A 26,584-nucleotide genomic window follows, 5' to 3' on the forward strand; every position below is an offset into this window, starting at 1 on the left:
GCTGAACCCCTGACAGACTCATTGAGTAAGGAAAACAAGAATCTTTAGACTGAAAAATGACAGGAGGCATTTGACAAGTTAAAGCCATACTTAAAAGCGCACCAGTTCTTACAGCTCCAAAATTAAGACAATCAATTAAACTGTTGATTCAAGTGATGTAGGGGTTGGAGCAGTTCTGATTCAAGAAGACAAAAATGGTATTGATCATCCAGTGTGCTATTTTTCTAAGAAATTAAATAAGCACCAAAGAAATTATTCAACACTCGAGAAGTAATGTTTGGCTTTGATACTGGCATTACAACATTTTGAAATTCACATTAGTTCAGCCCCTTCTTCGATTATTGTGTTTAGTGACCACAACACCCTTACTTTATTGGGAAGATGAAAAATAAAATCAAAGACTACTAAGGTAGATTTTGTTGTTACAGGAATATGATATTGACATCAGGTACATCAAGGGAATATAAAATTTAATAGCAGATGCACTTTCACATGTATAAAAATGTATTATCTCATGTACACTGTGTAATTTATAAGAGTTCTTTTTAACCTGATGAATAATTTATCTATGGTAAAAATAAAGCTTTATCCTATAAATTTTTCTTTTTCTTTATGGGGGGAAGTGTTACGTATATTTGATCTAATTTAATTGTTTGTAAGTTTTAAAATCTTTTGATTTTTAATTTCATTACATATCAAAGTAATGTAATCTTGTTTACTAGGAATCTGACATTTTCCAGAAAATTCAGTTTGACCCAACTCTTTTCATAAACACCTAATAATAGAAACACTGTTTCTATTTTTGACTTAGTTTCTTACCTTGATTCAGAAATCACTGAGACAAGTAAAGAACTTCTTATTTTTATTCTCAGAGTAAAATTATTGGTTTTCATCAAGGTCATACTGGGAGTACGTAATTTTATATGTAAACAACCTCAATTTTGCAGTTCTGGGTTTTCCAAAATTGCGCAGTAGTCAGGTTATATACCGATGGCTATAGAGATATTTCTCCATTTGGGCTTTTACTTTACACTGGAAAGTGTCTGTTTGTGATCAGTTTGAAGTTACATTTTAATTTTAGTCACATTATTTGGATTCTAAAAGATTAATTCTTTTTCCTGGAAATATTTGAGTGCTCATACAGAATTCTTGGACAAAGACATTTCTTTAAATTTTATTCGGAATACAAACACCAGAATATTATTTTCTGTGGTTCACAAAGAACTGAAAACACATCAACATTATACTGACTATAGTATACTTCATCGCCTTCCATTTTGTATTTTTTGTCAGGACTCGAACTTGAATTCATTAGAACATTTCTTTACTAGGACTTATAAAAATTTAATTCATTGCCTAAACATGTAACATAAGACTTGTCATAGTTTCATAATGATTCATATCAAGTATAATGAGAAGAGCTACTATGCATCTGAGGAAACTTTAATCAAAACCTGCTGATGGCGCCACCTGCAGGAAAACTGAGTGCTATGTCATGTTTTCTACTAATGCGGACTTGACATTAAAAATGTCAATATGCTAATAAAGCAAGTAGGGATAAATGTCTTCTGTGATTGAGTCAATTCACACCTATCTAGTCCTAAATGAAAACTACTTTCTAATGACAACAAAAAATCATCTGCAGAACAGTCTCTGTTGATACTCTCAACTGATCACTTAAATCACAAAGAATTCATTATACTGTTAGTAAACACCTGGACAACGTCTGCAGACCTTTCTACAGGAAAATCTGCTTGGAGGTGGTAGATAAAGGGTGGGAATGAGAATGGATGTTGTGGCCAGGTAATTCTGAAATAAAGGATTCCTTGACGTTTTATTCATATTTATATTTATGTATGCATTTATTAATTTCTTTATATTGGTGAAAGCCAGAGGTGACTGAAATACACCTAACAATAACTGTTGTAGGTACCTATTAGATGACAGATGTAGAAATTAATTCCTGCTGTTTGATAGATTGCAAACTTTATGCACCAAATTTTGGTTGGAATTAGCAAGAAAGTACAGTAGGATCAGGAAGAAACAACTAAAAAATGACAATGGAAAGATTAAGGAATGAACCATTCCAACTACAGGGGTTTGGTTTGGTGTTTTACAGCATAGTAACACAAGGTATTTTGAGCTGACACATTTAGAGTACTTTATCCTAGGGCACACCATGGTAAGTGATTAGCACTGATCTGATGGTAACTCCTACGCCCTCTATGCCACAAGTCTGGCATGCTGCTCACTCAACCACCATGGTTCCTGCCACTATTGGTCGCCTCTTATGACAAGGTCTATTCTACATTCTACATACATAAAACCACAAAGGCTTGTTGTCATTGCTTATTCACTTAATGTCCCCAGTATTTATGAAAGTTTCAGGAACAAATCTGTATGCAAACAAAAAGGAAACCTAAAAACTGATGGACGAATGGAAGACTGGGCAAAGGGAAAGCCCAATTTCAAAATCTTGGTTTGCTCCCCAAAATAATGGTATGTTCATGTGAATCTATGAGCATGTATATGCATGCATTACAGAGAGAAAGAGACAGAGACAGAGAGAGACAGACAGACAGAGAGATCCAAGTGGATTTCTCGATGTCACACTGAGGAACCCATATGCTTCGATTACAATCTATTGAGGCTACCACAAATGCATGAGAAAGTAAGAGGGACAGGTTTTGAAAGACTTTCAAAAGATAAAAACAAATCATGATGAAGTACATGTATTATTGACATAACCAAAGATATACCACATCTTCACATAGCGAGATGATAATATATGTTATATACAAATAGCACATAGTTACCAGGAAGTAATAACACCATTTGTGAAAAAGTCCATAGAGCATTCATAAGTCCATAAGTCTTTATACTGCTTGTACTAGGCAAAGCCTTTAAAGTAAAAATAATAACATCTGACAATAAAGATATATTATGCTGTTGATTGTGAAAAAAATCATAACAAATAAAAAACCAATAAAGCATTATTTTTATGGCTGATTTACCCTTGTCTTATTTTTTCTATTTTAGATAAGTATAGTTACCTCCATTAAATTCATGAGTTCTGATAACAAGGTGGCAGCACCCTCTTTAAGGTTTTTATTTTTGGCATCATTGTTAATATCGTCATTCTTGAAGATCCTAAAGTTGATGATTTCATTCAAGTATTTTAGTTTCCATTAATTCAATTATTATGCAAAAATACATATGAGAAGATATTATGACAGGTTGTGTATAAACGAACAAAAAATGAAAATTAAAATTAAAATTAAAATTAAAAAAAAAATAATTAATAAATCAATGCTTAATATGGGGACTGACCTTATATTAAACTTTTAATGTTTTTGACAGACAAGAGATGCCTTTTTATGTTAAGATTGTCTCTTATTAACCCAGAATGAAAAAAATCTTTAACAGTAACTTTGACCTAAAAGACTTTAGTACTGACCCGAAAAATCTAAAGTGTGGACAGATGGAAGGACACCTTGTCAAGATTCCCCAAAATGCAGGCAAGACAAAAATGACTTATGTTAAGTTGGTATTTCACAAATAAATTCTACAGTAGTAATATTTTATACTTTGACCCGATTTCCCCATCTGCGATCAACACGGAATGAGTCTTGGATTTTGTTAGAGACATTATATCAATGAAAACCCAAGAGTGGGGCTTTATTTTATTTATACTGAATATCAGTAATTTACCAAATTTATCCATATACAGTACACTCCACTTGGCACTGTCAAGACCCAGATATGCTTTACACAGTTCAATTAAAATCCAAAGAAGAACAGCATAGACCATTGCTAATCTCATTCAAAAAGACTCCTGCATTGCTTCATGAGATCTCCACAATAAGAGTGTCTAATAATATGCTTAACTGACCTGTGGTATCAATAGTTGTCATTTTCATCAAACAATGTAGAAGTAAAACCACAATGGCATTTCTCCCTATTTCAAAATTTACCTAGACAGACTTGCTGCAATCACTGAAACCAAAATAATACTGTCAGCTTAACAAGATATAGTTAAACATCCCTCTGTAAACAGACACAAAAAACTGCTCCCTATATGATGTCATAAAGAACACCACTGGATGTACATAGTCGACATACAGATAACTGGTACAAGTTATTTCTTATGCATCCGAGTAACCATTCGTTGACTGGATGTATGCAAAAAAATTTTCACTTGTGACATTGTAATTTTTTACCCATATCTCATGGACCAAACTTTAAACAGATTTGGAATAGCAAAGCAACAAACAACAACATACAAATTGGTCAATGTTAAATTTAATTTTATAAGACATAAATAGGCCAAGAACAAATAAACATTTTGCAGCAATAAAATAAAGATGTTGACAACAATAAACTTTTACATATGAAACCTATTCCTCTTTGAAGATTATCCAAGAGAAGTAAATCTTGCTGCAACAAAATTATCAGAAACTCTTCAATAACAGTACAGAATAAAGACTTTAATATTCTCATTCCATTCCAAAGAACAAGATGTGTATCAATATAGCAAACACAAACTGTTTGACCCTGTTGTCAGTCTAATTTTTAAATGTTCTTTTAATTATTTCAATGATTGATAATTTGTAAATGAAAAATCAATTTACAATGACTTTTTTCAATCAGATAGCTTAAGAATCTGTTTCTATCTCCTAATTATTGCAAATTTTTCCAAAAGGTAAAAATTAGAAAACACCTTTCTACACGTTTTTAGCAAATTTCCACATACACTTGCAATGACATTTTATGAGTCATAAGGGGAGATAACCCAATGTGAGGTGCACGCGAATGCCATTGGAGGAGAGGGATCTAAAACAGTTAAGACTGTCCATATTTATATGAAACCTGATGTTTCTTCATTATTACAGTGATGTATCATGCAATCTCACCTCATCATCCTATAAAATCAGACCCCCAAATTTTAGGAATGCCTCATTCTGGACTTCAAGGACAACCTGTTTAGCAGAGATCTTATGGAGCCATAACAGAGGTTTGAATGAGACAAAGGCTTTGGCGCACCAATAAAACTGGACCTATACTATTCAAGTTAATATCTGCCAACAAACCACAATGCAAAATTAAAAGGCCAAATAAAAATGTCTTTTCCAAGAAACATGAATAATGTATACAGAAACGATATCAAAAGTCTAAATTTATTAAGCATAAACTTCCAATGGACAATTTGCACTTTGTATTTAACTGTAAAAAAATTCTAAGCTTTGATCTTGTTAATGAAATTAACATAATAAAGTTTAATTCAGCAAGGTGGGTTGTCTTGTAATAGCTGAAGTTTAAAAGAACTAAATACTTGCACAGAATGTTTGATGAAAATCTGTATTACATACATCTGATAAAGTTATAAGCATTATGATAACTGTACAACTGTTATCTGTATCATAACAAGTATTAGATATTAAGATGATGAACAAATTTACTCATCTGGACCTAACATGTGAATGAATTTACTCATCTGGACTTAACATGTGAATGAAGGTACTCATTTGGATCTAATGTCAACAAATTTACTCATCTGGACCTAACATGTGAATGAAGTTACTCATCTGGATCTAATATGTCAACAAATTTACTCATCTGGAAATAAAATGTGATCAAATTTATTCACTTGGACCTAAAATGTAAAGAGATTTACTCATCTGGACCTAAAATGTAAACAGATTTACTCATCTGGACCTAAAATGTATCCTACACTAGTCTTGACCTTAGATCAATGTAAATGTTGCTGCATGCATACTAGCTCTGTTAAATGAACAGGATCAATATTAAGCTCTGATTGAACATTTTCCTTCACTCGAGTAGGAAATGTGCATGATGGTTTTATTCTGTGCACCTGTAGTTTCATGTCCCTTAAAATTAAGTTTCTTCCAGTTACAGCAACAAAATATCATTCATATGCTACTGATTACCAGTAAATGCTAATGATGTTTGTTTTCAAGAGTATACATGCTGATTCAGCTTCTTTCCAACTCTGCCTGGAGCAATCACGCATGCACCAATATGTACATTTGGGACAGAAGTATGACAAATATTGTAGCAATAGTTTTAAACAGTCGAAGTTTGCTACACAATTCACAATTACACTGAACATCTAACTTTGTATAATGTATTTAAATGTAGGTTGTTTTCTTTTCTATGTTAAAATAATTTTAAAAAATTACATGAACAGTCATTTTAAAGTAATATGACATTGAAAAACCAATGCAAATTTAGATCCTAAATTATTCTTTTCTATATAAGTGATCAGTTTCACTCAAATAATCATTCTGAATATAGTTGCTTATAAGTCCAACTGCAAACAGCACAGACTCTGATCTGCCAACACATAATTCGATGGAAGATTTGAGTCTATGCAATCTGTTAAGATATAATCAATAGAAGAAACAGCACAAACTCTGATCTGCCAGTGCATTACATCATGGCAGATTAGGGTCCATGCTGTTAGTAGCTGAATTTGACTTATAAGAGACTAAAGACACTATACTTGTAATTTATACCCTCTAAAACACTTTTAAGTCAAAAAGTACATCACTAAATCTTATCCCTATCAAGGTGTCTTCTTGCGACCAGTAAAAATCTGGTTTAATGTAAGCACTGGTAACATCAATTCTTCTATCACAAACATAACTAAATAAGTATGAGTAAAAGCATTAAACTTCCTAAATGAAGTTGCAAATAAAACATTTGGATACTGAATACAGGTTTCAATATTCCTTGGATAATGAAAATTACATAATGCATCTTTACCCATGACAATAACTTACTTTCTTAAAATAGCAGAAACAGTTGTAGATTTCATGATTGATAAACATGATTTTTTTTCTAGTCTAACAGTCATTCATATACTGAATAAAACTACCTAATACACATATAACTCCATTTCTGTCTTAGTGTATTCAAAGTGGCTCATTACATTCAAAGCAGTTTGCAAGTACAACATATTTAATCTACAGACAAAAAACAACATTACCCTAAAACTGGAAGAATACATAACAGGAGACTCAAGTAGGCTTCATATTGCTTACCTGGCTTACATTTAACTTTAACAGTTGATCATTTCACTAGTATTTCACAACCTATGTAAACCATCTCCAAAACTCTGAAGCATGTTAATTTGACCTATTATATTGTATCCTGATGAGAATTCTTTCTAAAGATAGAGGCATAATAAATAAACAGTCTTTTGCTCATAACTGAAATCATTGAAGATCTTGATAATATAAACCTACATACGATGTTTTATCGAAACTGGATGAGATACAAGTATATAGTCTCTAGACCTAAAGAGATAACAAGTTTAGCCAATCAGATGCCAGATACCTCATTAAAATGCATATATCTTACTTATTATACAGCCTATGATTATGCATCAAGCTGAGGCAAAATCAGACTGGAACTCAGTCTCCAGAATGGTAACAAGCTTAATCAGATAGATACAACATTACCTCACTGATAAGCAGTCATCCAACATCTTGATAGCATAAAAATATTTAACATGTTTGACCAAAATATGATCAGATATATAGTTGCAGGAGTGATGATAAGCTCAGCCAATAAGATGCAAGGTAACAAAATTAATATACATTGATCATGCTCATAAATGTACTCACATAGAGCATGCTCATAAATGTACTCACATGGATCATGCTCATAAATGTACTCATACTGATCATGTTCATAAATGTACCCACATGGATCATGCTCATAAATGTACTTATATTGATCATGTTCATAAATGTACTCACATGGAGCATGCTCATAAATGTACTCACATGGAGCATGCTCATAAATGTGCTCATCTAAGATCTTAATGATTTAAACATATTTACTACATCTGATCCAAATGAGCATCAAGAGTCATAACAAAGTTCTGCCAATCAGATCCTAGATCATCTCATTAGCTGCACTGACCTTGACCTATCCAACCTGATGTAAATCTTAACAATACTGTAAATCTGATCAGAGTGGTAATGAGCTTTGTCAATCACATGTGAGACCATGTCAATATTTGTGGATCCTGCTAATTATTTACATTTTCAGAGATCTGGATAAAAAAAAGCACACGCTGCCATTCTGATCAAATTCAGATCAGAAATATGGCTTTTAAACTGGTAACAAGCTCAATAAATCAGATGCAAAATTAAACCATTAATACAAATGGATCTTGGTCATTACTGACCACATCCAACATTTTGTTGATAAGCCCACATTTCAAGTTTAATCAAAACTGGATCAGAAACATAGGCTTCAGAGTGGTAAGCTTACCCGAAATCAGATGCCAGATCCTCCTTTTCATTATGCATCCAATTCATCTCACTCATTATGGAACTTGAGGATATAAGCATATATTGCAAGTATGATCAAATCTGGATCAGAAATATAGCCTCCAGAAATGTAACATGCTCAGCCTATCAAATGAAAGCTCATCATTACTACGTCTGTATTTCACTCATTATTAAACTCATCAAAAATCTTAATGAGTTAAGCATACATTGGAAGTTTGATCAAAATCTGATGATATCGCCTCCAGAATGTTAACGTGCAACTGTTGACAGATGGATGATAGATGACTGATACAGTGCCATTACATTAGCTCACTTGACCTTGTGGCCAATTGAGCAAAGAATCGTATTTAACAAGAAAATGACAGCAAACGTAAAAAAGTCGTGTAAGCATATATTTTAAGTCTGATCAAAATCAGCTCATAAATATGGCCCTCAGAGTGGTAACATGCAGTGTTGACAGGTAGATGATAGATGACTGATGCAGGGCCTTACCATATATCATGAGTTTGACAGCAAAATGTAACTGGTTATCAGGTATATTTCTTTGTCTATCAGATGTGAGGCATCATAACCATGAATTTGTGAACAATTTTCTGCTAAAACAATTTAAGTTCAAAAAATATATCAAAATGAGAGACGTTTACATGAAGCAGCATGAACTAATAAATTATCTGTGTAAGTGTTGGAAATCTCTATATAACAGGGACATGTCAATATGATTCCTCTGAGTAACTCAGTAAAGGACCAAGCACCTAACTGCAAACAGGGTAGACATTTATCTACCAGTACATAAATAAAAAGAACAACCTCGTTACTTTCATTTGCTGTTTCATTACATGCATGTGTATCAAAGTCTTCACTGTTCACCATGGGGGAGTGCACACTATATGCTGGTATACAGTGATTATCAACTTAATCCAGATATAATAACTTGTTGGATACATCACTGCTCAGCATTCCACTTAAATTTCCAATCAATAATAAATGACTAACACAAGGGCATCATGGGTAATTTCAACAACAACAAAAAATTATTTTGCACATTCTGTAGAAGAGTTCCCACCTTTGAGATAGAAAGCTCCCTTTTGATCAACCTGTTAGACTTTTTCTCCAAAAGGACAGAAATCCATAAGCAATTACAGATGTGCATTAACACTGAAATATCCACTGATATAAATACTGAATATTTAATATCTGCATGTCTGTTGTCAAGTTTCAAATTGTGCATGTTGCCTCACGTTTAAAAAAAAATTATATTATAACTATTAAATACAATACAATTCATGAAGTATGTGTGGCATGTTTTTGTGCAATCACAACAGAAGTTCACAGTTAAAATATATTTTTTTTAAACTCAAGAGTACAAAATGAAAATCATCCCTTATCCAACCTAGGACTAGATCAAAACCATCACTTCTCCAACCTAGGACTAGATCAAAACCATCACTTCTCCAACCCAGCATAAGATGACAACCATCATCTTCAGCCATGTAAAATGCCTGCCCAACTTCCAAAACAGCATAGCTCTAGATATAATCATTCCAAGTACTACCAGATCAATTCTGTTCACTTTAAAATACAAAATAGTGGAACTGGTCTGTATGTCAAACTCCTGAATGTTGTGTCCAAACACAATGACTCAGTGGCAAAGTGACCAAACCAAAAACTGACCACATGAAAATATTAACAATGAGGTTAATCTAGGGCATGGAAATAGAGACGCAGACACTAAATGGACCTGTGTTGTGCATATACCAAGACAGGCTAGACAAAAACTAGAATGAACAATATAGGCCCAGGTTTGCTGGCATAATATGCAATGTCAATCTGTACAGTAGTCCCTCACTATAGGGTACTTCAAAATAACATGGTCCCTGATTTATCATGGATGCATTCAATCAAATTAGCTAATAGTAATTTCATTTATAATGCACCCCTGTATAATGTAACCTCATCTATTATGTGCTCATTTCTTTCTCCATTAACTTTACATTGTCAGAATTGTGCAGTATTTTTCCAAACTGCACTGATTCATACTGCATGATATTTATCTAAAATTAGTATATGTTAGGAATTTTTTTTTTTTTTATTGTAAACAAACACTGCATGCTCATGTAGCAGATGTCTGAACTTTTGATTTATTCGATTTGTCTGTGGATGAACTAATCAAGCTGTTTGGTTCATTTGAAAGTAGAGATGATAAAGTTGACAATGTGGAAGTTAACCGAGTCACAGAAAAACACTTTCAACCAAGCAAACAAATGAAGGTCGTATTTGCAATGTGACACATACAGTATTGAAAATATGATTCTGATCATTTCAATTTTTATTTAGGAAAAATGTTTAAAACCATCCACAAATCAAATGGCTCAGTGTACGACCAATACTCTCAAGGCAAACAGCAGAAGACGGGCATATTATGGCCTATGGCTATCTCATCTTCCTCAGAGACATTCCATTTTCCAAGTCAGTCCAAACAATTAACTGGAAAAAATATGCAACTGAAGAGGACATTTTCTGGTAGAAAACCATGAGCCTTAGAGCCAAGATGATTAAGTCTTTCTCCATCTATGAAAAGAGCTGTCAGCTGCTTTGCAATTTGCCATTTTACTTTGTTTGATAATGTTTAATTTGTAGTAGCAGTAAATGAATAAGTCATATAGGTCATGTCAGTAGCTGGATTCTCTCCAATAAAGAGCATGGAAGTAATAAACATATGTTATCTACAGCAGTAATAAAAATGGCAATAAATACACTTACATTTTTGCATCTTGAAGTTCCTCACAATGTATTTTCTCAGTTATTTCTGCTAATCAGAATTACATGTGTTCCACACTGTGATACTGTACTATAATTTTGACTACACTTCCAACAGAAATTACATTCTTCTTAATGCAATCAAATGAAATGAATGCGATAATCACTAGCAGAAAATATATAGTCCTGCTTATATTTTTTGAGAATATCAATTAAAAGAATTAAAATTTAAGCTATGTTCAGCAGCATCAAGGCAGTCCTTCCACTGCTCCAGTCACATTTACTTCATGTTACTGACACAGCTAATATATCTAGTCCATCAAGAATAGAAAAGCAGAATTAAGTTGGATCGACAGAAAAAGTTCCTGCATTTCCAGACCAAATGGAAAAGATGTTTCAAAGCACTTTCATTCACAATATGATTCTAAATTTTCAATTTTATGAGGACCATAACAAAAATTATTTTTTAAATTAATTGTCAATGGGCAGTGCTATGCATGTATTAACACTGTTACTATATATTGCTGAACATATTGTTGTGTATTTACTTTGGAATCCTGCATAAATTCAATACCTTGTTTATTTTAGTGTGTTCTTTTTCTTATTCAGGCTTAGCTAAAAAAGCAAAATGAGTATATAATAAAATAGTTACTACATTTGTATGGGAAAAAAATGAACTCATTTTTTTCCTGATTAATACTGTACTTCTAACATCATTCATATTTTCCCATACAAATGCAGTAAGCTCTAAATATATCATGGTGCACTTTCATGACTCCTATGAGTAACATTATACTGAGGAACCAGTGTACTCTGTACAATGTACTCCAGAATTAGGAATCCTCAAACATTTCATGTTTCCTGTGAATGGTGTCATAGTTAAGGATCACTGTATAACTATGCTGTTTGCAGTTTTGGTGTGCAACGTAAACTGACAAGAATGCATGTAAAACACTAAGTGATGTGAGAATTAGAACATAAAACTTCACATTATCTTTTACTTTCTAGATAATTTACTTTCCTGTAATGGAGAAGTTTATTTCTAAACCAATGATTTTAATTTCATAAATTAGCTTATAGGGTTTAGTCTTACTGACCTAACCTCAATTACAGTTAAACCTGTCTTGAAAGACCACGATTTTTATTAAAAAAATTATGGTCTCTCATTATAGGTCATGATGATATACAATCAATAAATTTGTGCACTGAGAATGTGGCCTCTTAAAGCAGGTAGTCTCACATAGCAGTGTTCTTTCAAGACAGGTTTTACTGTATGGCAATATAAAAATTGGACAAACCTACATGTCAATTCACACCACTTTTGACAGACACGGAAAGGCTCCCATTCATGTCATCAACTTTGGAATTATTTAGAAAAGCAAAGTTTGGATTTTCAAAGGTATACTTTGTATCACATATGAGGTTTCAAGCAAAAAAAGAATCTACACCTTTGAAGCACATAATTGTGAGATTGTAGAAACAACAATGATGTAAAAATGCAGTAACAAATGTGACTGCAGAAATCAGTGAATGATGTCTTGTTCATCAGAATATTCATCTTCCATTGACTTCATTCAAAATGCACACTTCCAGCTGAGTAAAGGTTAAGGATCACTAAAACTTATGTACATATACATTTTTAATCAACAAGAATCCCTTGAAGGGACTGATGCTCTACTGGGTGAAAAGATTACAGATAAGACCATTCCTTCCCTTTAACTGTAGAGTGTTGAAACGGTCTCTAATGTTCTTCAGCAATAGCGTTAATTTTAAATGGTGAAATACTGGATATTAGATTGGCACCATTTTCATACTGGACAAAGCAAACATCATTAGAAGTCTTAGTTAAAGCCTTGTGTCATAATGATCATCTATTCGGGGGGAGTAGTGACAACATTTTTAAGACAGTCAATATGGCAGCCATACTGGATGCAGAACTAGTGCCATTTTCATTTAGGATCAACTAGGTATCGTAATAAGTCTATCTGGAGAGGAGTAGAGATAACAATATTTTTTCAACATATGATTTTCCTTTCACGAGTATTGAAGAAAGATGGCTGCTGTGGCAGCCATACCGGAAGTCAGCACATCACCATTTTAATTTAAGACCAACTAGATACCATAAGAAGTCTTCTGGTGAAACCCTAATGTCAATATCACTTTCTGTTCAAGTCAAGTTGTGATAAGATGATTTTTTCATATGGCTGCCATGATAGTCATATTGAATATCAGACTGGCCTCACTTCGTTTAGGCATCACAAATCTTTAGTGAATACCCCTTGCTGACATGACTGAGGAGGAGTAATGATAACAAGATTTTCAAGATGGCTGCTATGGTGACCATACTGGATGTCAGATCTGCACTAATTTTATTTTGCACCAAATAGAGATCTTAAGAAGTAATTTAGTGTCTGCGTGTTTATCATTTCTGATCTTATTCTGCTCCTAAGCTGTATGTGAATTTTATAAACTATGCTGTCTTCATTACAAATACAACTGCACAAAATTTTTCACTCTTTCTTTAAACACTGAATGCAGTGGCTTTGAAGCTGAACTTGAGTACATTAGCCTTTAATGACTGCATATAATCATCTGACTCGGCATTTCATGAAAGAGTTAACATCCTAAAATTCAAACAACTGATTTCTGATGTAAACGGGTTACTGTTCCTGCAACATTTGCAAATATCACAGAACATACCTACTTTCTTGGAGCTGTGTTATAACCATCTGAACTCTGACAACCAAGAACTCTCAAACTTTGCTCTGCATTTTGGTTTCTTTCTGGTCATACATCTGATTCGGCATGTGACATTGCTGTTCAAATATCATCTTCTGTTGTGTGGAAAACTCCAAACATTTCTTCTTTCTCCCATTCACTTTTCACATTCCTGTGACTACTGACTTAATGTTGAATATACTAATTTTATGTCTTGCCACGGTTAATTTCAACTTTCAGAAATGGACAAAAGTTGGTGCATAATAAAACTAAGGGTAGCAGATTCAATACCCATTCAAGCCAACCAATATTGGCTGCAAAGTTGCCAGTGGGAAAAATGTGCATGCAAACTTTCGAGGTAATCCACCAAAAACTTTATGAGAAGCATGGACAATAAACATGTGCTAAAGGACATCCAGATGACAGACAATACGCCATCCCATACGCTGTTCTGGTCTCTTATCAGTGAAGCTAAAAATAATGATACACATAAAATATTTCAAAGCAATCCATCTAAAATGAAACAAGTAGTTGTATTATTCACAAGACTGTGTGATGGATAAATGGATGAACCCAAGGAATCACATACACACACATATAGACACACAAATGCACACCACACCAAGTCGTAAATTGTAAAATGTACATTTTTGAGCCTAAGACACAAATAGTTGCATTAGGGTCAATAAACAGATATCTCATTATAGCAATATTTTCCTATCATTATTTCCAAGGTAAGATTTCCAACTAATAAATACTTTTGAATTCCAACACACAATAAAAGTTCAACTTCAAGGATTTTGTCAACATGAGACCAAAAAAATTTAATAATAATAAATCTCATTTTAAACAAAAGAAGAATATTGCTATCATTTTAATTGCCTCTCCACCCTTCCCTACTGCCATATTCGATCCCTAACTGGGTGACCTCTTTAAAGTGAGACCACTGAGGGATTTATGGAAAGATGATTTTTTTTCTCACTCTAATTGTAAAAGGGTAATTCACAGCAATGCAGAAATAATATGGCAACTGTCTTGAGGACATCAAGATTTCTTTCAACTCTCAGAAAATGATCTGATGTCTGAACATGTATATCCAACATAGAATATGAGCTAATATTTTATCAGATCTAGACACCATATAAGACAATAGGAAGAAAAGTCAACTGACCAAACATTTTGAATAGAAAAGAGCCCCTCAAAGAGCATGACACTCTGCTGTCTAAAAAGAATTTTCAGGAATTTGAAATAAGACCATCTTTTTCTTTTGACTATTTAGTTATAAAACCATCTCTAACAGTTTTTGGCAATAGCAAAAGTTTCAAATTTACTGCTGTGAAGTCAGATTGGCATCATTTTCATTTAAAACCACCAAGACATCATTTGTAACCAAGAAGACATCAGAACAAAAAAAAGACTTCTGGTGGCAACTCAATGTTGACAGGACATCCGTTTCGGAAAAGAAACATTAACAAGATTTTCAAGATGACTGTCATGGTGGCCATTCTGGAGAAGAAGCAATAGCAATTTTTTAAACATGCCCATTATGGCAGATTGGCACCATTTTTATTTATGGTTTGGTTTGGTTTTTAAAGGTTTAATGCAATTTTTAAACATAAGATAAGCTATACATGACAGCCAGTATATTTGGTGGAAGAAGATCCCAGAAAATCCCAGAAAGAAACAATGACTCAAGGGAAGCTTCTGAAAATTTTTCTCATATAACCATGTTGGCCTAGCTGAGATTGAAAATGCCAGACTGATATGACCATCCATTCAACAAGGAGTGGTGATAACAAGATTGGTCATACTTGATGTTTAAGCTGCACCATTTTCATTTAGGAAAATTAGATATGATAAAAAGTAATTTAATAAAATCCCCATGTTTATAATACCATCCATTGAGGAGACGTAGTGATGGCTAGATTTTCAACATATTGGGTGTGCAAGCAACACAATTTTCATTAGGACCAGGTTTACGTGATACAAAGTCTACTGGAAAAAAGAAACATGGCAATATTACTAATCATTCAGGAGTAATGATAACAAGATTTTAAAGATTGCAAATATGATGGATTTCTTGCACATCACTGCTTTCCAAGTGCACAAATTCACATTAAATTTTGCTGCTGTGTATGTGTGATTAGATATCAGATCATCACCATTTTCAAGACCAACTAGACATCATAATATGTCTTCTGGTGAAAACAATGTGTCAATATGACTTTCCAATCAGAAGGAGTAGTGATAACAAGATTTTCAAGATGGCTGCTGTGGTGGCTATATTGGATATTTTCTTTTATGACCAACAAGACATCATGCAAATTCTTCTGATGAAAATCCCATCTATTCAGTAGGAACTAGAAGAAGATATTCAAGCTGGCCACTGTGACAGCCATATTGGAGGTCCAAAATGCACCTTTTTCCAGTAGGATTAACTACATCATGGGAAAACTGTGCATGTAACTCCTCCAAGCTGGCCACTGTGACAGCCATATTGGAGGTCCAAAATGCACCATTTTCCAGTAGGATTAACTACATCATGGGAAAACTGTGCATGTAACTCCTCCAATAGCAATCCTCCAAATAGTTTAGGAGGAAAAACAAACAGTGCTATAAGATGGGTCAACTACAGACTGATGATAAATAACAGACCATCTCATAAGCACCTCTGGTCGATGATCACTAGAGCTAATACAATAAATCTATACACTAAAAAAACTATACTGCTTATCTTTTATAATAGGGTCCAATTAAAGGATACAACTCGAAGCCCCCTTTCCACTGGATCCACAAGCAACAGTCCTCTGGGTACATATACTGTGTGGTTTTGATCTTCAATGTACCGTTTGATTTTCTTCAGCATCTGTCAAATCATTCATATTACAGTAAAATCAAAGAAAAAAGATGTGTCATAGTAGTTAAAAACTGTACAAGGACCTCAGCTTAATTAGACTTTGCTTATGAAATTATCTTTGATCCTTGAAACTTTAAAATCATCTTAAATTGAAATTTCTCTAAAGACAGCATACATGGACTTATTAGGATTAAACGTTTTATAATATAAAAAAAATCTATAAGTTTATTCCTATTCTTTCATCAAGTTAAATACTAAACATGTAGAAAAATGGAATCACTTGGAATTCCAAGTGTGTTTTTAAAAAAGAAAAAGATTTATTAAAAGTCTATTCTGATAGCAAACATGTACAATATGCTATAAATCCTCAAGGGGACAATGCTTTATTGGTAAAGGTACAGTGCCTGAATCTATGACCTACAATTCTGTATGATTGTGCACGTGTATGTGTGTGTGCTTGGGACAATGGCCAAAATGGAAAGAGTATCTATGAGGGTTAGCACCTAAGTGAGACAAAAAAAATCAATTCCACTGTATAATACTTACAAATGAAGGTTGGATCAAAGCAAACAGGCTTATTAGGATCAATGAATGAATCTCAATAAAGAACTGACAGTAAAAGTAAACTGTGTTAACTTCTGAAACCTGACTTGGATGGGTTTACTTACAATTTCGTAATGTGTGTTCATACAGATGTAAGAGAGATACGCTGTCATACAGGCAAAGCAGCTTTCACAGTATGTTCTGCTATTCAGTGACTCTGCCTCTGAATACATATCATTTAATTTTCTTATTGTTGTTATGAAATTCTCAATTTCAATCTGAAAAAAAAACAACACATTTAGTGTCGCCTTCATAGAGATGAAAATTCTCAAGAACAAATTTTAATAGCATTTATTAAAATAGTTTTTATGGGACTCAAAGAGAAACTGAGAGAACAAAGAATACAATAACTGAACATTACACACAAGACCGATGTTTAAAAATCCTTAATGTAGGGCATGGTTGAATCTGGATATTACTGACCAATGTGCCTCAATGACCTTGACTTTTGGCCACAGTGTGTAGTCTTGAACTAAACTTACTTTGCAATAATCATTAGTTTTTAGTGACTTAAAACAAATTCAAATTATGTACTCTAGATCCATAATCATCAAGTGTATTTATTACCTTCAGTGCAAGCCATCAAAGTTTGGTTGAGTACTTTATTCATAAACAAACGTTATTCTGCAAAAGACATTTTCTACGAGCCTCAATGATCCCAAAACACTGACCTTTGACCTCAAAAGGCAAGGTTTAATTCTGAAACATTTAAGTCATCCAAATCTTTGGTTAAGGAACATGGTCAAGAACTGAAATTTATGTGTTGAAACCATTTTACTTTTGAGTCAAGTGACCTTGACCTTTGACCTTTTGAAATTGAGAGGCATACTCCTTACTCAAAGTCCAAGTAATCAATAAAGTTAGGTCTATTTCTATTATGCAGAACTAATGTTAATATTCAAACACCATGTTTCCTCTTTCAGATGCAATGACATTAACATCTGACTTCAAAACTGATAGGCTTTCTTCATGTCCCAGTGCAAGTTAGCCACAAAAATTTGGAACTTGAATCTAATGCAAAACTAATTTACTGTGTGGAAATTGTTTTTTTTTTTCTTTCAGTTGGTGACCTTGATTTTTTTTACTTCAAAATCAAATGGCTCATTCCTTAACCCAATCCCAAGCAGGCCTATGACGTTAAGTCACACTGGCTTTGAACTTATGAGTCCCATATCAATAGGCTCCTTCCATATAAGTTAAAGGTTTCCTCAAAGTTTAGTTTAACTTGCTTCTCCCTGGAAATTATTTTCAATTTTACTTGAAACACATTTTGGGATTACTTTGGAATGCATTTGAACACATCTGCTTCTGAGAGATTTTCATTTAAGCAGATGCTTAGGTGTATATGAGATGTCTTTGATTGGCTATTTCAGACATGCATGTACAGAGGGGTGAAATTTTTTTACAAAGGGGCGAATTTTTTACAAAAATTCTTCTTTGATATTCAAATTTGATTTTTCATGTCCTGGCCCATATTACTCCAAATTTGAAACTTATCCTAGTTTTTGTAAAGGTTCAACTGTCCATCTTTAGCTTGACCCAGGCTGCTTAGACTTACTGCCAAAATCTGGACAAAACACCGGTTCTGAAACAGGTTGCTTTGTCATGAAAAGAGTATTAAAAAAATGGTTTCTTGTCTATATTTTTTAATGCAAAAAGAAAGTCAAAATTAATTTACATCAATATAGAGCTACAGCCTTCTCCTTTCCTGTAATACCACCTGCTTTTTGGTGTATCATAAATGATGCTCATGTTATATAGTTTGGAAGCAGTCTTACCTCATGAGGTGTGAACATGACAGGCATTGTTAATGAGCCCAGTAGGCTATTGTGACATTTTTTAAATTATTTCATTCAGTGATTTTGACCTTTATCAACTCAAGGGACAGGCTTCTTTCTTACCCCAAGTACAAGCTATTCACAAAGTTTGCATGTAAGACTTGGCTTCGTTAATGAGTTAGTGGGCCTTTTTTGAGAAAAATCTATTGTCACAAGTCAAGGGGATTCAGATATAATTCTAGAGGAATTTTTTAATTTAAATTATTAATTACAATTGCAAAGTGCTTGTTGACATTTTTGGACTAAAGCACTACTATGAATTATTGAGAATGAAAACAATTCTGGATTACTGAATATCACTGTTGTACATCAGGCTATTCAAGATCGAATTCAGTTGGAATATTTTATACTTCTGGACTTGTGACGGAACATTTAGGATTATTTGGGATCTATTCACAATGCTATGTCTTTGAATTTTCATTCTGCATTCCAGGGAAATAAATTACTTGATGATTTTACTAAACTCATTGGTTTCTTTTCTATCTGTTACTTAGTTTAACTCTTAGACTCATAACATTATATACATACATATATATATATATATATACACACACACACACACACACGCAAACACACACACACACACACCATTCCCTTGATAACTTGTGCTCTGATAGCTCACAACCTCACTTATAATGTGGGGGTCTGGCATGGATCCCATTTTTTAAAACCAGAAAATACCAAAAGTTGATCCCTATTTCTTGAACTTGAAGAAAAACGTGATCAAAATTTTTATTTAGACGTTGATATATCACTCCTTTTATGATCAAAAAGAGTAGAAAGGACCTGGAAATTTTAATCAACATTATGAAATCAACTTTTAATAAGAAGTCATATAATTTGTTACATTTTTTTTCCACAATGAAAATGTCACTTATGCCAAGTGTAGGCAGTACATTAATATTTAAATGCCAATTAAATAATATTAAGTGAAATTTGTGTTGTAGTTCTATCTTCCAGTTCCTCTTAAGTGTAATCATCACAAATGCAATGTGTATTTAAATGTAAAATGTGTCAATCTACCATAACAGCTATGTCTGCGAGCATTTCTCTGAGAACCTAAATAAGTGCAATGTTTTGATAACCGACTTGTGGAAGTATCTGGTGTATTGTTGCACTGAATTAAAAGCTGGCCTCTTCTGAATTATCACATTAATTACATCTTTTGAAATCAAACAAAGGAGGTGGAATAAAAGAAAACTTAAAAGGCATGCAAATCTGTCATACTTAAAACTAGTGGCCCCAGTCGTATGTCGGGTGAACTCACTTCAGTTGATCAAACATTGTATTAAATGTTATTGTGTATGCGACATAATTAAAAAACCTTAAATTAACCAACTCATTCATAACTGTGATCAAAGACAGCAAGGCAATCAAGCAAAATGAATACTTTGTACAATAAAGAGCTTGGTTTCACAGAAACGGACCATTGTGGGCCAATGAGTTTCACAGAATTCCTGAACTGGCAAGGATGATAATAAGTTTCATTATTACTTCCAATGAAATCACATTATCAATATAGAACTAACTGAACAACACAAAACTTATGTTTTGATGTAGACAATTGTCACACGAAATCAATGTTGCTAGTTTTTTTTCAAAAAAGGAATTGTGTTTGGTGGTGTATCAACAGTTAGTCTAGTTCCCTGATACACTGCCTCCCTACTTGGCACTATACTAATAAATATCACTCCAGGAACCAGAGTAATCAACAACAAAAAAGCAGTGACATAATACACATGTTTTCGTGTACATGTAATGATTGTTGAAACCAGTTGGAATAACATTAATAATCTTTCACATGCTGGACATTTTAAAAAATTAATGTAATTTATACAGAACAATGAACAACTTCATTAGTAAAAGCATGTTATTAACAATAATTATCGACATGATTGTAAAACCAGGATTCAGTCATTATAAACAGCTCAGTTCCCTTCCCCCCATGGTTTTTCTCAATGTCTAGCAGTTTTTTGGGAGGTCCCTCAGTAACTCATGCCCTCACCTATAGAGCAGTCTATGTTTGTGGACCCCACTGTGAGCAAGTTATCAAGGGAGAGGTGTATACATGTAAAGAGAGACAGAGACAAAGTCTCAAAAATTCTCGCCTGATAGCATTAAACTGATTACAAGATACATATTTGTAAATTCTTGCACAGAATTTATTAACCATATCTGTGAACATTTTAATCTAGCAGTTTTACTTCCAACAGGAAAGCAGTGTTTTCCTTTACCCTGAGTTATGCATTAGAAACCTCCAAATTTTTAACATGACCCCCAAGTTTACTTGACTCAGCCAGACCCCTGCTCTGACACCATGGGGCACCATAAAAATTGCCCATGTCATCGGTGAAGGAGCTGTGTAATGAGGACAGCTCCCACAATTCTTCATCCTGATGCTGCGTTAAAAATCAGGTTTTTAATGATGTTAATTTATACTGTAAATGATTTGCATAAGCTAAAAACTCAAAGAGCTAAAAAAATATGTAGTGATGATAAAACAAACTTCCACCAATACAACTCCATCCATGACTTCACACTAACATATGTGACACACTGACCTACTAAGGAACTTTGTAGTGAAAGAAAACTAGACTAGATAAATTCTTTTCAGCATCTACAATATTTTACTCTATACATGGTTTCTAAACCCCAAACTGTAAAACATATTTGCTTCATATTTTCAATAAAGTTTACCTTTCCTTCCAATTCCTGTGGAAATTTTTCCTGAAAGTGTACAGTGGTGCCTTCAGAGTAGTCTCTCTGAATAAATACCTTGGCACAATGGTTCACTGGTATTCGGCTTAAGTCATCCATTTTTCGATCTGAACATAAACAAGGGATCATAAAGCACATAATAATAAGAGCTTAAACAATTTGCATGGATTGTACAAGGCAAGATACATGCATAAAATTAACAGCAAAGAGGTCCAAATCAGCCTGCTATGACTCACCCAATCACTTATCGGCTTGTAAAAACTGCTACTTATAATATATGTGTTGCAAAAGGTAGACCCATAAACTTAAAAATTTGTCTGACACAAATGCAATCCATTTTCTTGGTATTCCTTTAAGAATATTAGAAATATACTGCAATCATACCAAGGCTAGTTTTCCATGTTATACATTTGTGAATAGGCTGTATAACTGATTTTACTAAAGTAGATCATGCTTGTAACGTAATCAATTGCTAATGAACAAAATTATGGCAGAAAAACTCTTGTACTGAACTATTTACATTTATCATCAACAATAACTGGCAAATGTTCATCGTTCTCACTGTTCATCCAGTGATCAATTTTCAATTTCATCCCAAATAGTCCCAGGACTTGCATATGTTCAAACAATGAGACCTGCTCAATGTAATGAGTTCAACGATTCTGCTAATAAATGGCATACACATTGAGATACATTTTCTTTATTTATAATACAGAATTATTACAACTAGGTCATTATTAACTACAAGATCAACTCCTTCACTTTACTTTATTTCATGAGTTCACCTGTCTTAGATCTCCAGGCCTTTAATACTGACTTGTACTCAAATGACACTGTACATAGTTTTACAGCCATCAGTTTGTGCTGAGTCTCAATATGAGCCTGTCTCTAGCTTTAACCAGAATTCCGTTCTGGGCAGAAAACCCATGCTCGCATCCAGCAGTATGTACTGCTGAAGTTAGTGCAAGTGCTGCTAACTTGAGTAAGTTTGGAAAATCTTCTCTGTGGTGGAGGTCAATTAAATGCCACAGTTTACACATCATATCTTGTGGGTATTTCTCAGCCAGAACTACTTTCTTAAGCAAAGTCCACTCTATTTTTTCCTTAACAGAGTCAATAACAGGTTCTGATGTTTTTTTCCTCAATACTTCTGTTAGTTTCCCATTGTATAGTTTTTGCTTCTCCATAGTATGTACAGTCTGTCAATCTCTTCATCTCGTATGTATCCACTTCTGTTTGTGACATCATGCTGATCGGTCGCATAGCAACAATACCAAAGCATATAAGTAGGTCATCTGCTGGAAAATCTAGACAATGTTCTCAATTAATGAGTCAATGAAGAGTTTAGTTATTTTTTCCAGGATGAAGTTGTTCTTTGTGATTTGTTTTTGTTGTTGTTGTGGGGTTTAACACCATTTTTCAGCACACAATAGGCTATACATGGCGGCCAACATTAATGGTGGAGGAGAATCCGGGAAAACCTGGAAAGAACCACCAACCCACAAGAAGCTACTGACAAGCTTTCTCACATACCCACATTGGCCAAACCCGAGACTTGAACCCAAGCTGACATAGGTGAGATGGCAGTGATCCGTAACAGAGAGTGCTTTAGACCACTCGGCCTGGGGCCCCGAGTGGCCGAGTGGTCTAAAGCGCTCTCTGTTACAGATCACTGCCATCTCACCTCTGTCTGCGTGGGTTCGAGTCTAGGATTCTCCCAATGTGGGTATGTGAGAAAGCTTGCCAGTAGCTTCTCGTGGGTCGGTGGTTCTTCCCGGGGTTTTCCCGGGTTCTTCCTCCACCATTAATACTGGCCGCCATACACAGCCTATCATGTGCTGAAAAATGGCGTTAAACCCCACAACAACAACGACCACTCGGCCACTCGGGGCCCCCTTTGTGATCTGATGATGTTCCTTAAATGTACTGCCCTTCAGGTCTTCCTGGAGCTTTTGCATGTATGGAGTTTCAAAGCTATATACCTTCTGCAGACCAGTAATACACTCATCAGTTCTTACCTTCACAAGGGACACATCCACATTTTCTTTCTGGAAAAACCAACTGAGAATGGTTACAGGTACCACTGCATCCATCATCATGTATGTTGTAGAAATAAAACTTTCAGTAGCTATATTTTTCTTCATCCCTCCAGCTTTGTGATCCTTGTGACTGGGGGGCCCCCGAGTGGCCGAAAGCTCTCTCTGTTATGGATCACTGCCATCTCACTGTCTGCATGGGTTCGAGTCTCGGATTCAGCCAATGTGGGCATGTGAGAAAGCTTGCCAGTAGCTTCTCGTGGGTCATTGATTCTTTCCGGGGTTTTCCCGGATTCTTCTTCCACCATTAATACTGGCTGCGATGTATAGCCTATTGTGTGCTGAAAAATGGCGTTAAACCCCACAACAACAACCTTGTGACTGGCTTCAGCCAGGTAGGTAAGCAAGTTATCAAGAGTTCTCCATACAGCAGTAGGGGCACTTAACTAAGACAACCACCTCACTAAATGGAGCTCCTTATATATGAGACATGGATCATCTAAAACCTCCTGTAAGGCATGTAGTCAAGCCTCTCGTTGACTACTTCCCTTAAAATAGTAGAAAAGATCAGTCAGTATTTAGTGATGCTTTTTAACGGTTCTATTTTCTCTGTGGTTAGTGTTAGGACTGGTCAGCCTGGTGTCAGGATAATATGACTGGGTGGGACATCATGCTACATGTCTGCGGCATGATGCCCCAGTGCTAGACATCACTTTAAACTGCCACACTGCAGACATCGTAGCGATATGACTGAAAATTTTTTAAAGCTACGTTAAAAATCAAAATCACACACACGCAACATTGTTAGCAAACTCTGCTAACAACTCCAGCAGCTAACTGGCAGTCACTTAAGTTTCCTAATTGATGTTACTCTTTCTCATAACGTCAAGATATTGAAATTCCCAATTCATGTAAGAGATTCACAAAAAGACTTAAATTTTTTCAGTGGGATGTCTTCATCTGCCATCCATTTAACAACCTTCAGTAAGGCAGTTATGGCTTTGTCTTGATCTGACATGAGCTTTGAACTACATTTTTCGAAGTTATTTTGTAACTCTGGGGCTATCAGACATAATTTGTGGTCAGCAAGATCTGCATCATGTCTGATAAACACTTAATTTTGAAAATTTCTGTTCCTAGCAATCTTGTTCATACCATTTACCTTTTTATTATCTGTGCATAGCTCACAATACATAAAAGTCCTCATTTTTATTTGCACAGCCATTGTCATATCGCAGCCACAAGTACGTTTTTTAGCCACTTCAGCTGAAACTGTTGAACTTTTGGCAATTTATGCAGTACACTGGAGGCTGAGCATCCTGAACATCAGATGAAGAAACCAAATGCTGCTGATCAGTGGAATTTGAATCAAAAAATAAAATATCCAATGTCCTTTGCTTAGGGTCAATCTTCATCATCTTTTTTTATTGCATTTTAACTGGAAACATGAGGGGAACTGATGACATCCCATAATAGTATACTGTTAAGGAGTGGTACCACATGACCGGTGCAAAGATAATATTTGCCTAGTGAATAGAAAGTCCTGTTAAACAAAAATCACAGTTAAGCACATTGTTTCTTTAAAATTTCTTGCATCCAAAGTAATGCAGATATGGACATCTAATGAGTCCCTGCCATTTTTTGTGCGCACCAGATGCGGGATGCTGGTGTAGATTAATCACTGTTCGTCTATCACTGTTTTACCCAAACTGTCCCTTTATAGCTTTCTTATATTTTACCATAAGCTGCATATCACATTGCAATGCTAGAGGTTAGGATGTAACTCTAACTTGTACTCAAATTATGCTCCCTGGATCAGTAATTTTATTTGGGTGGTCAAATATTATGCTCTTGTGAGTAGCATTAACATATCAGTTCCAAAAATAATTGAAAAATATGAATGAAATATTTATATGAAAACTAGCACTGAAGTGAAGCAAAAATGATTTAATTCATTTCTGAAATCTTAACTTACTCTTTATATTTAGTATATATAACCAATTTACTGACTACTTTTAACGGTTTGAAAGTCACTCTTAATTGTCATGATTTTATTACTTTAACAAATAAACACATTCTTAAGAAATGTGACTTAAAAATCCAGGGTGCAATAAACAAAGATTAATTTCATCTTATCATAACTCTTATAGAAATAGCACTGTTATGTGAAAGTGAATTCACGAACTATTAAGAGTTATATTCCATACGAACACAGGGATTGCTATCATGTGATTAATGTTTTAAAAAATATATTGATGACAAAATGTGGCGTTTTGAAAATGTCTCATACTTTCCTTCAATATTAAATATAGTCTAAAAAGGTGACCAATTTCTTAAATCATGGAGCATCTTTAATATCACGGAATAGTCAGGAGTGAGAATTTATTAAGCAACGCGACGAGCACCTGTGATGCATCCAGATTTAGAGATCGAAAGATTCAACAGGAGTCGAATCAAGCTGAATCATCTATGTTAAACATTCACCTTATCGTGAGAAACGGATAAACTCAAATGAACTTTATTCTTTACATTTTTGTAAAATATATGAAGTTTTCTTCAGACAGATGACAGCTTTTTATGAAATATGTTACAATACTGGGATTTGTTTCCAAATAACGCAAAACCTACCCATTAATCCAATACTTTTTGTCCAGCATCCGGGCAACTATGTCAATATAACAGAGACCAAAATGTAAATGTAAAGCGTTCTACTATTGGTCAATAGGACCATGA

General features: G+C 34.3%; 1 protein-coding gene across 1 annotated transcript; it reads right to left on the reverse strand.

Moving 5' to 3' along the window:
* Nucleotides 1-615: 615 nt before the first annotated feature.
* Nucleotides 616-26,561, reverse strand: LOC149795190 (golgin subfamily A member 7-like). Its single transcript, XM_089964927.1, has 5 exons — nucleotides 26,480-26,561; nucleotides 21,795-21,922; nucleotides 17,325-17,477; nucleotides 16,564-16,665; nucleotides 616-12,674 (listed from the first exon to the last, which is right to left on the reverse strand). The coding sequence occupies exons 1-5, from the start codon at nucleotides 26,481-26,483 to the stop codon at nucleotides 12,636-12,638; spliced, it is 426 nt and encodes a 141-aa protein (XP_089821053.1). The 5' UTR covers nucleotides 26,484-26,561; the 3' UTR covers nucleotides 616-12,635.
* Between the last annotated feature and the right edge of the window lie 23 nt (nucleotides 26,562-26,584).

The sequence above is a fragment of the Sinohyriopsis cumingii genome, chromosome 7, assembly GCF_028554795.1.
Source record: "Sinohyriopsis cumingii isolate HCF-2022 chromosome 7, ASM2855479v2, whole genome shotgun sequence".
NCBI lineage: Eukaryota > Metazoa > Mollusca > Bivalvia > Unionida > Unionidae > Sinohyriopsis > Sinohyriopsis cumingii.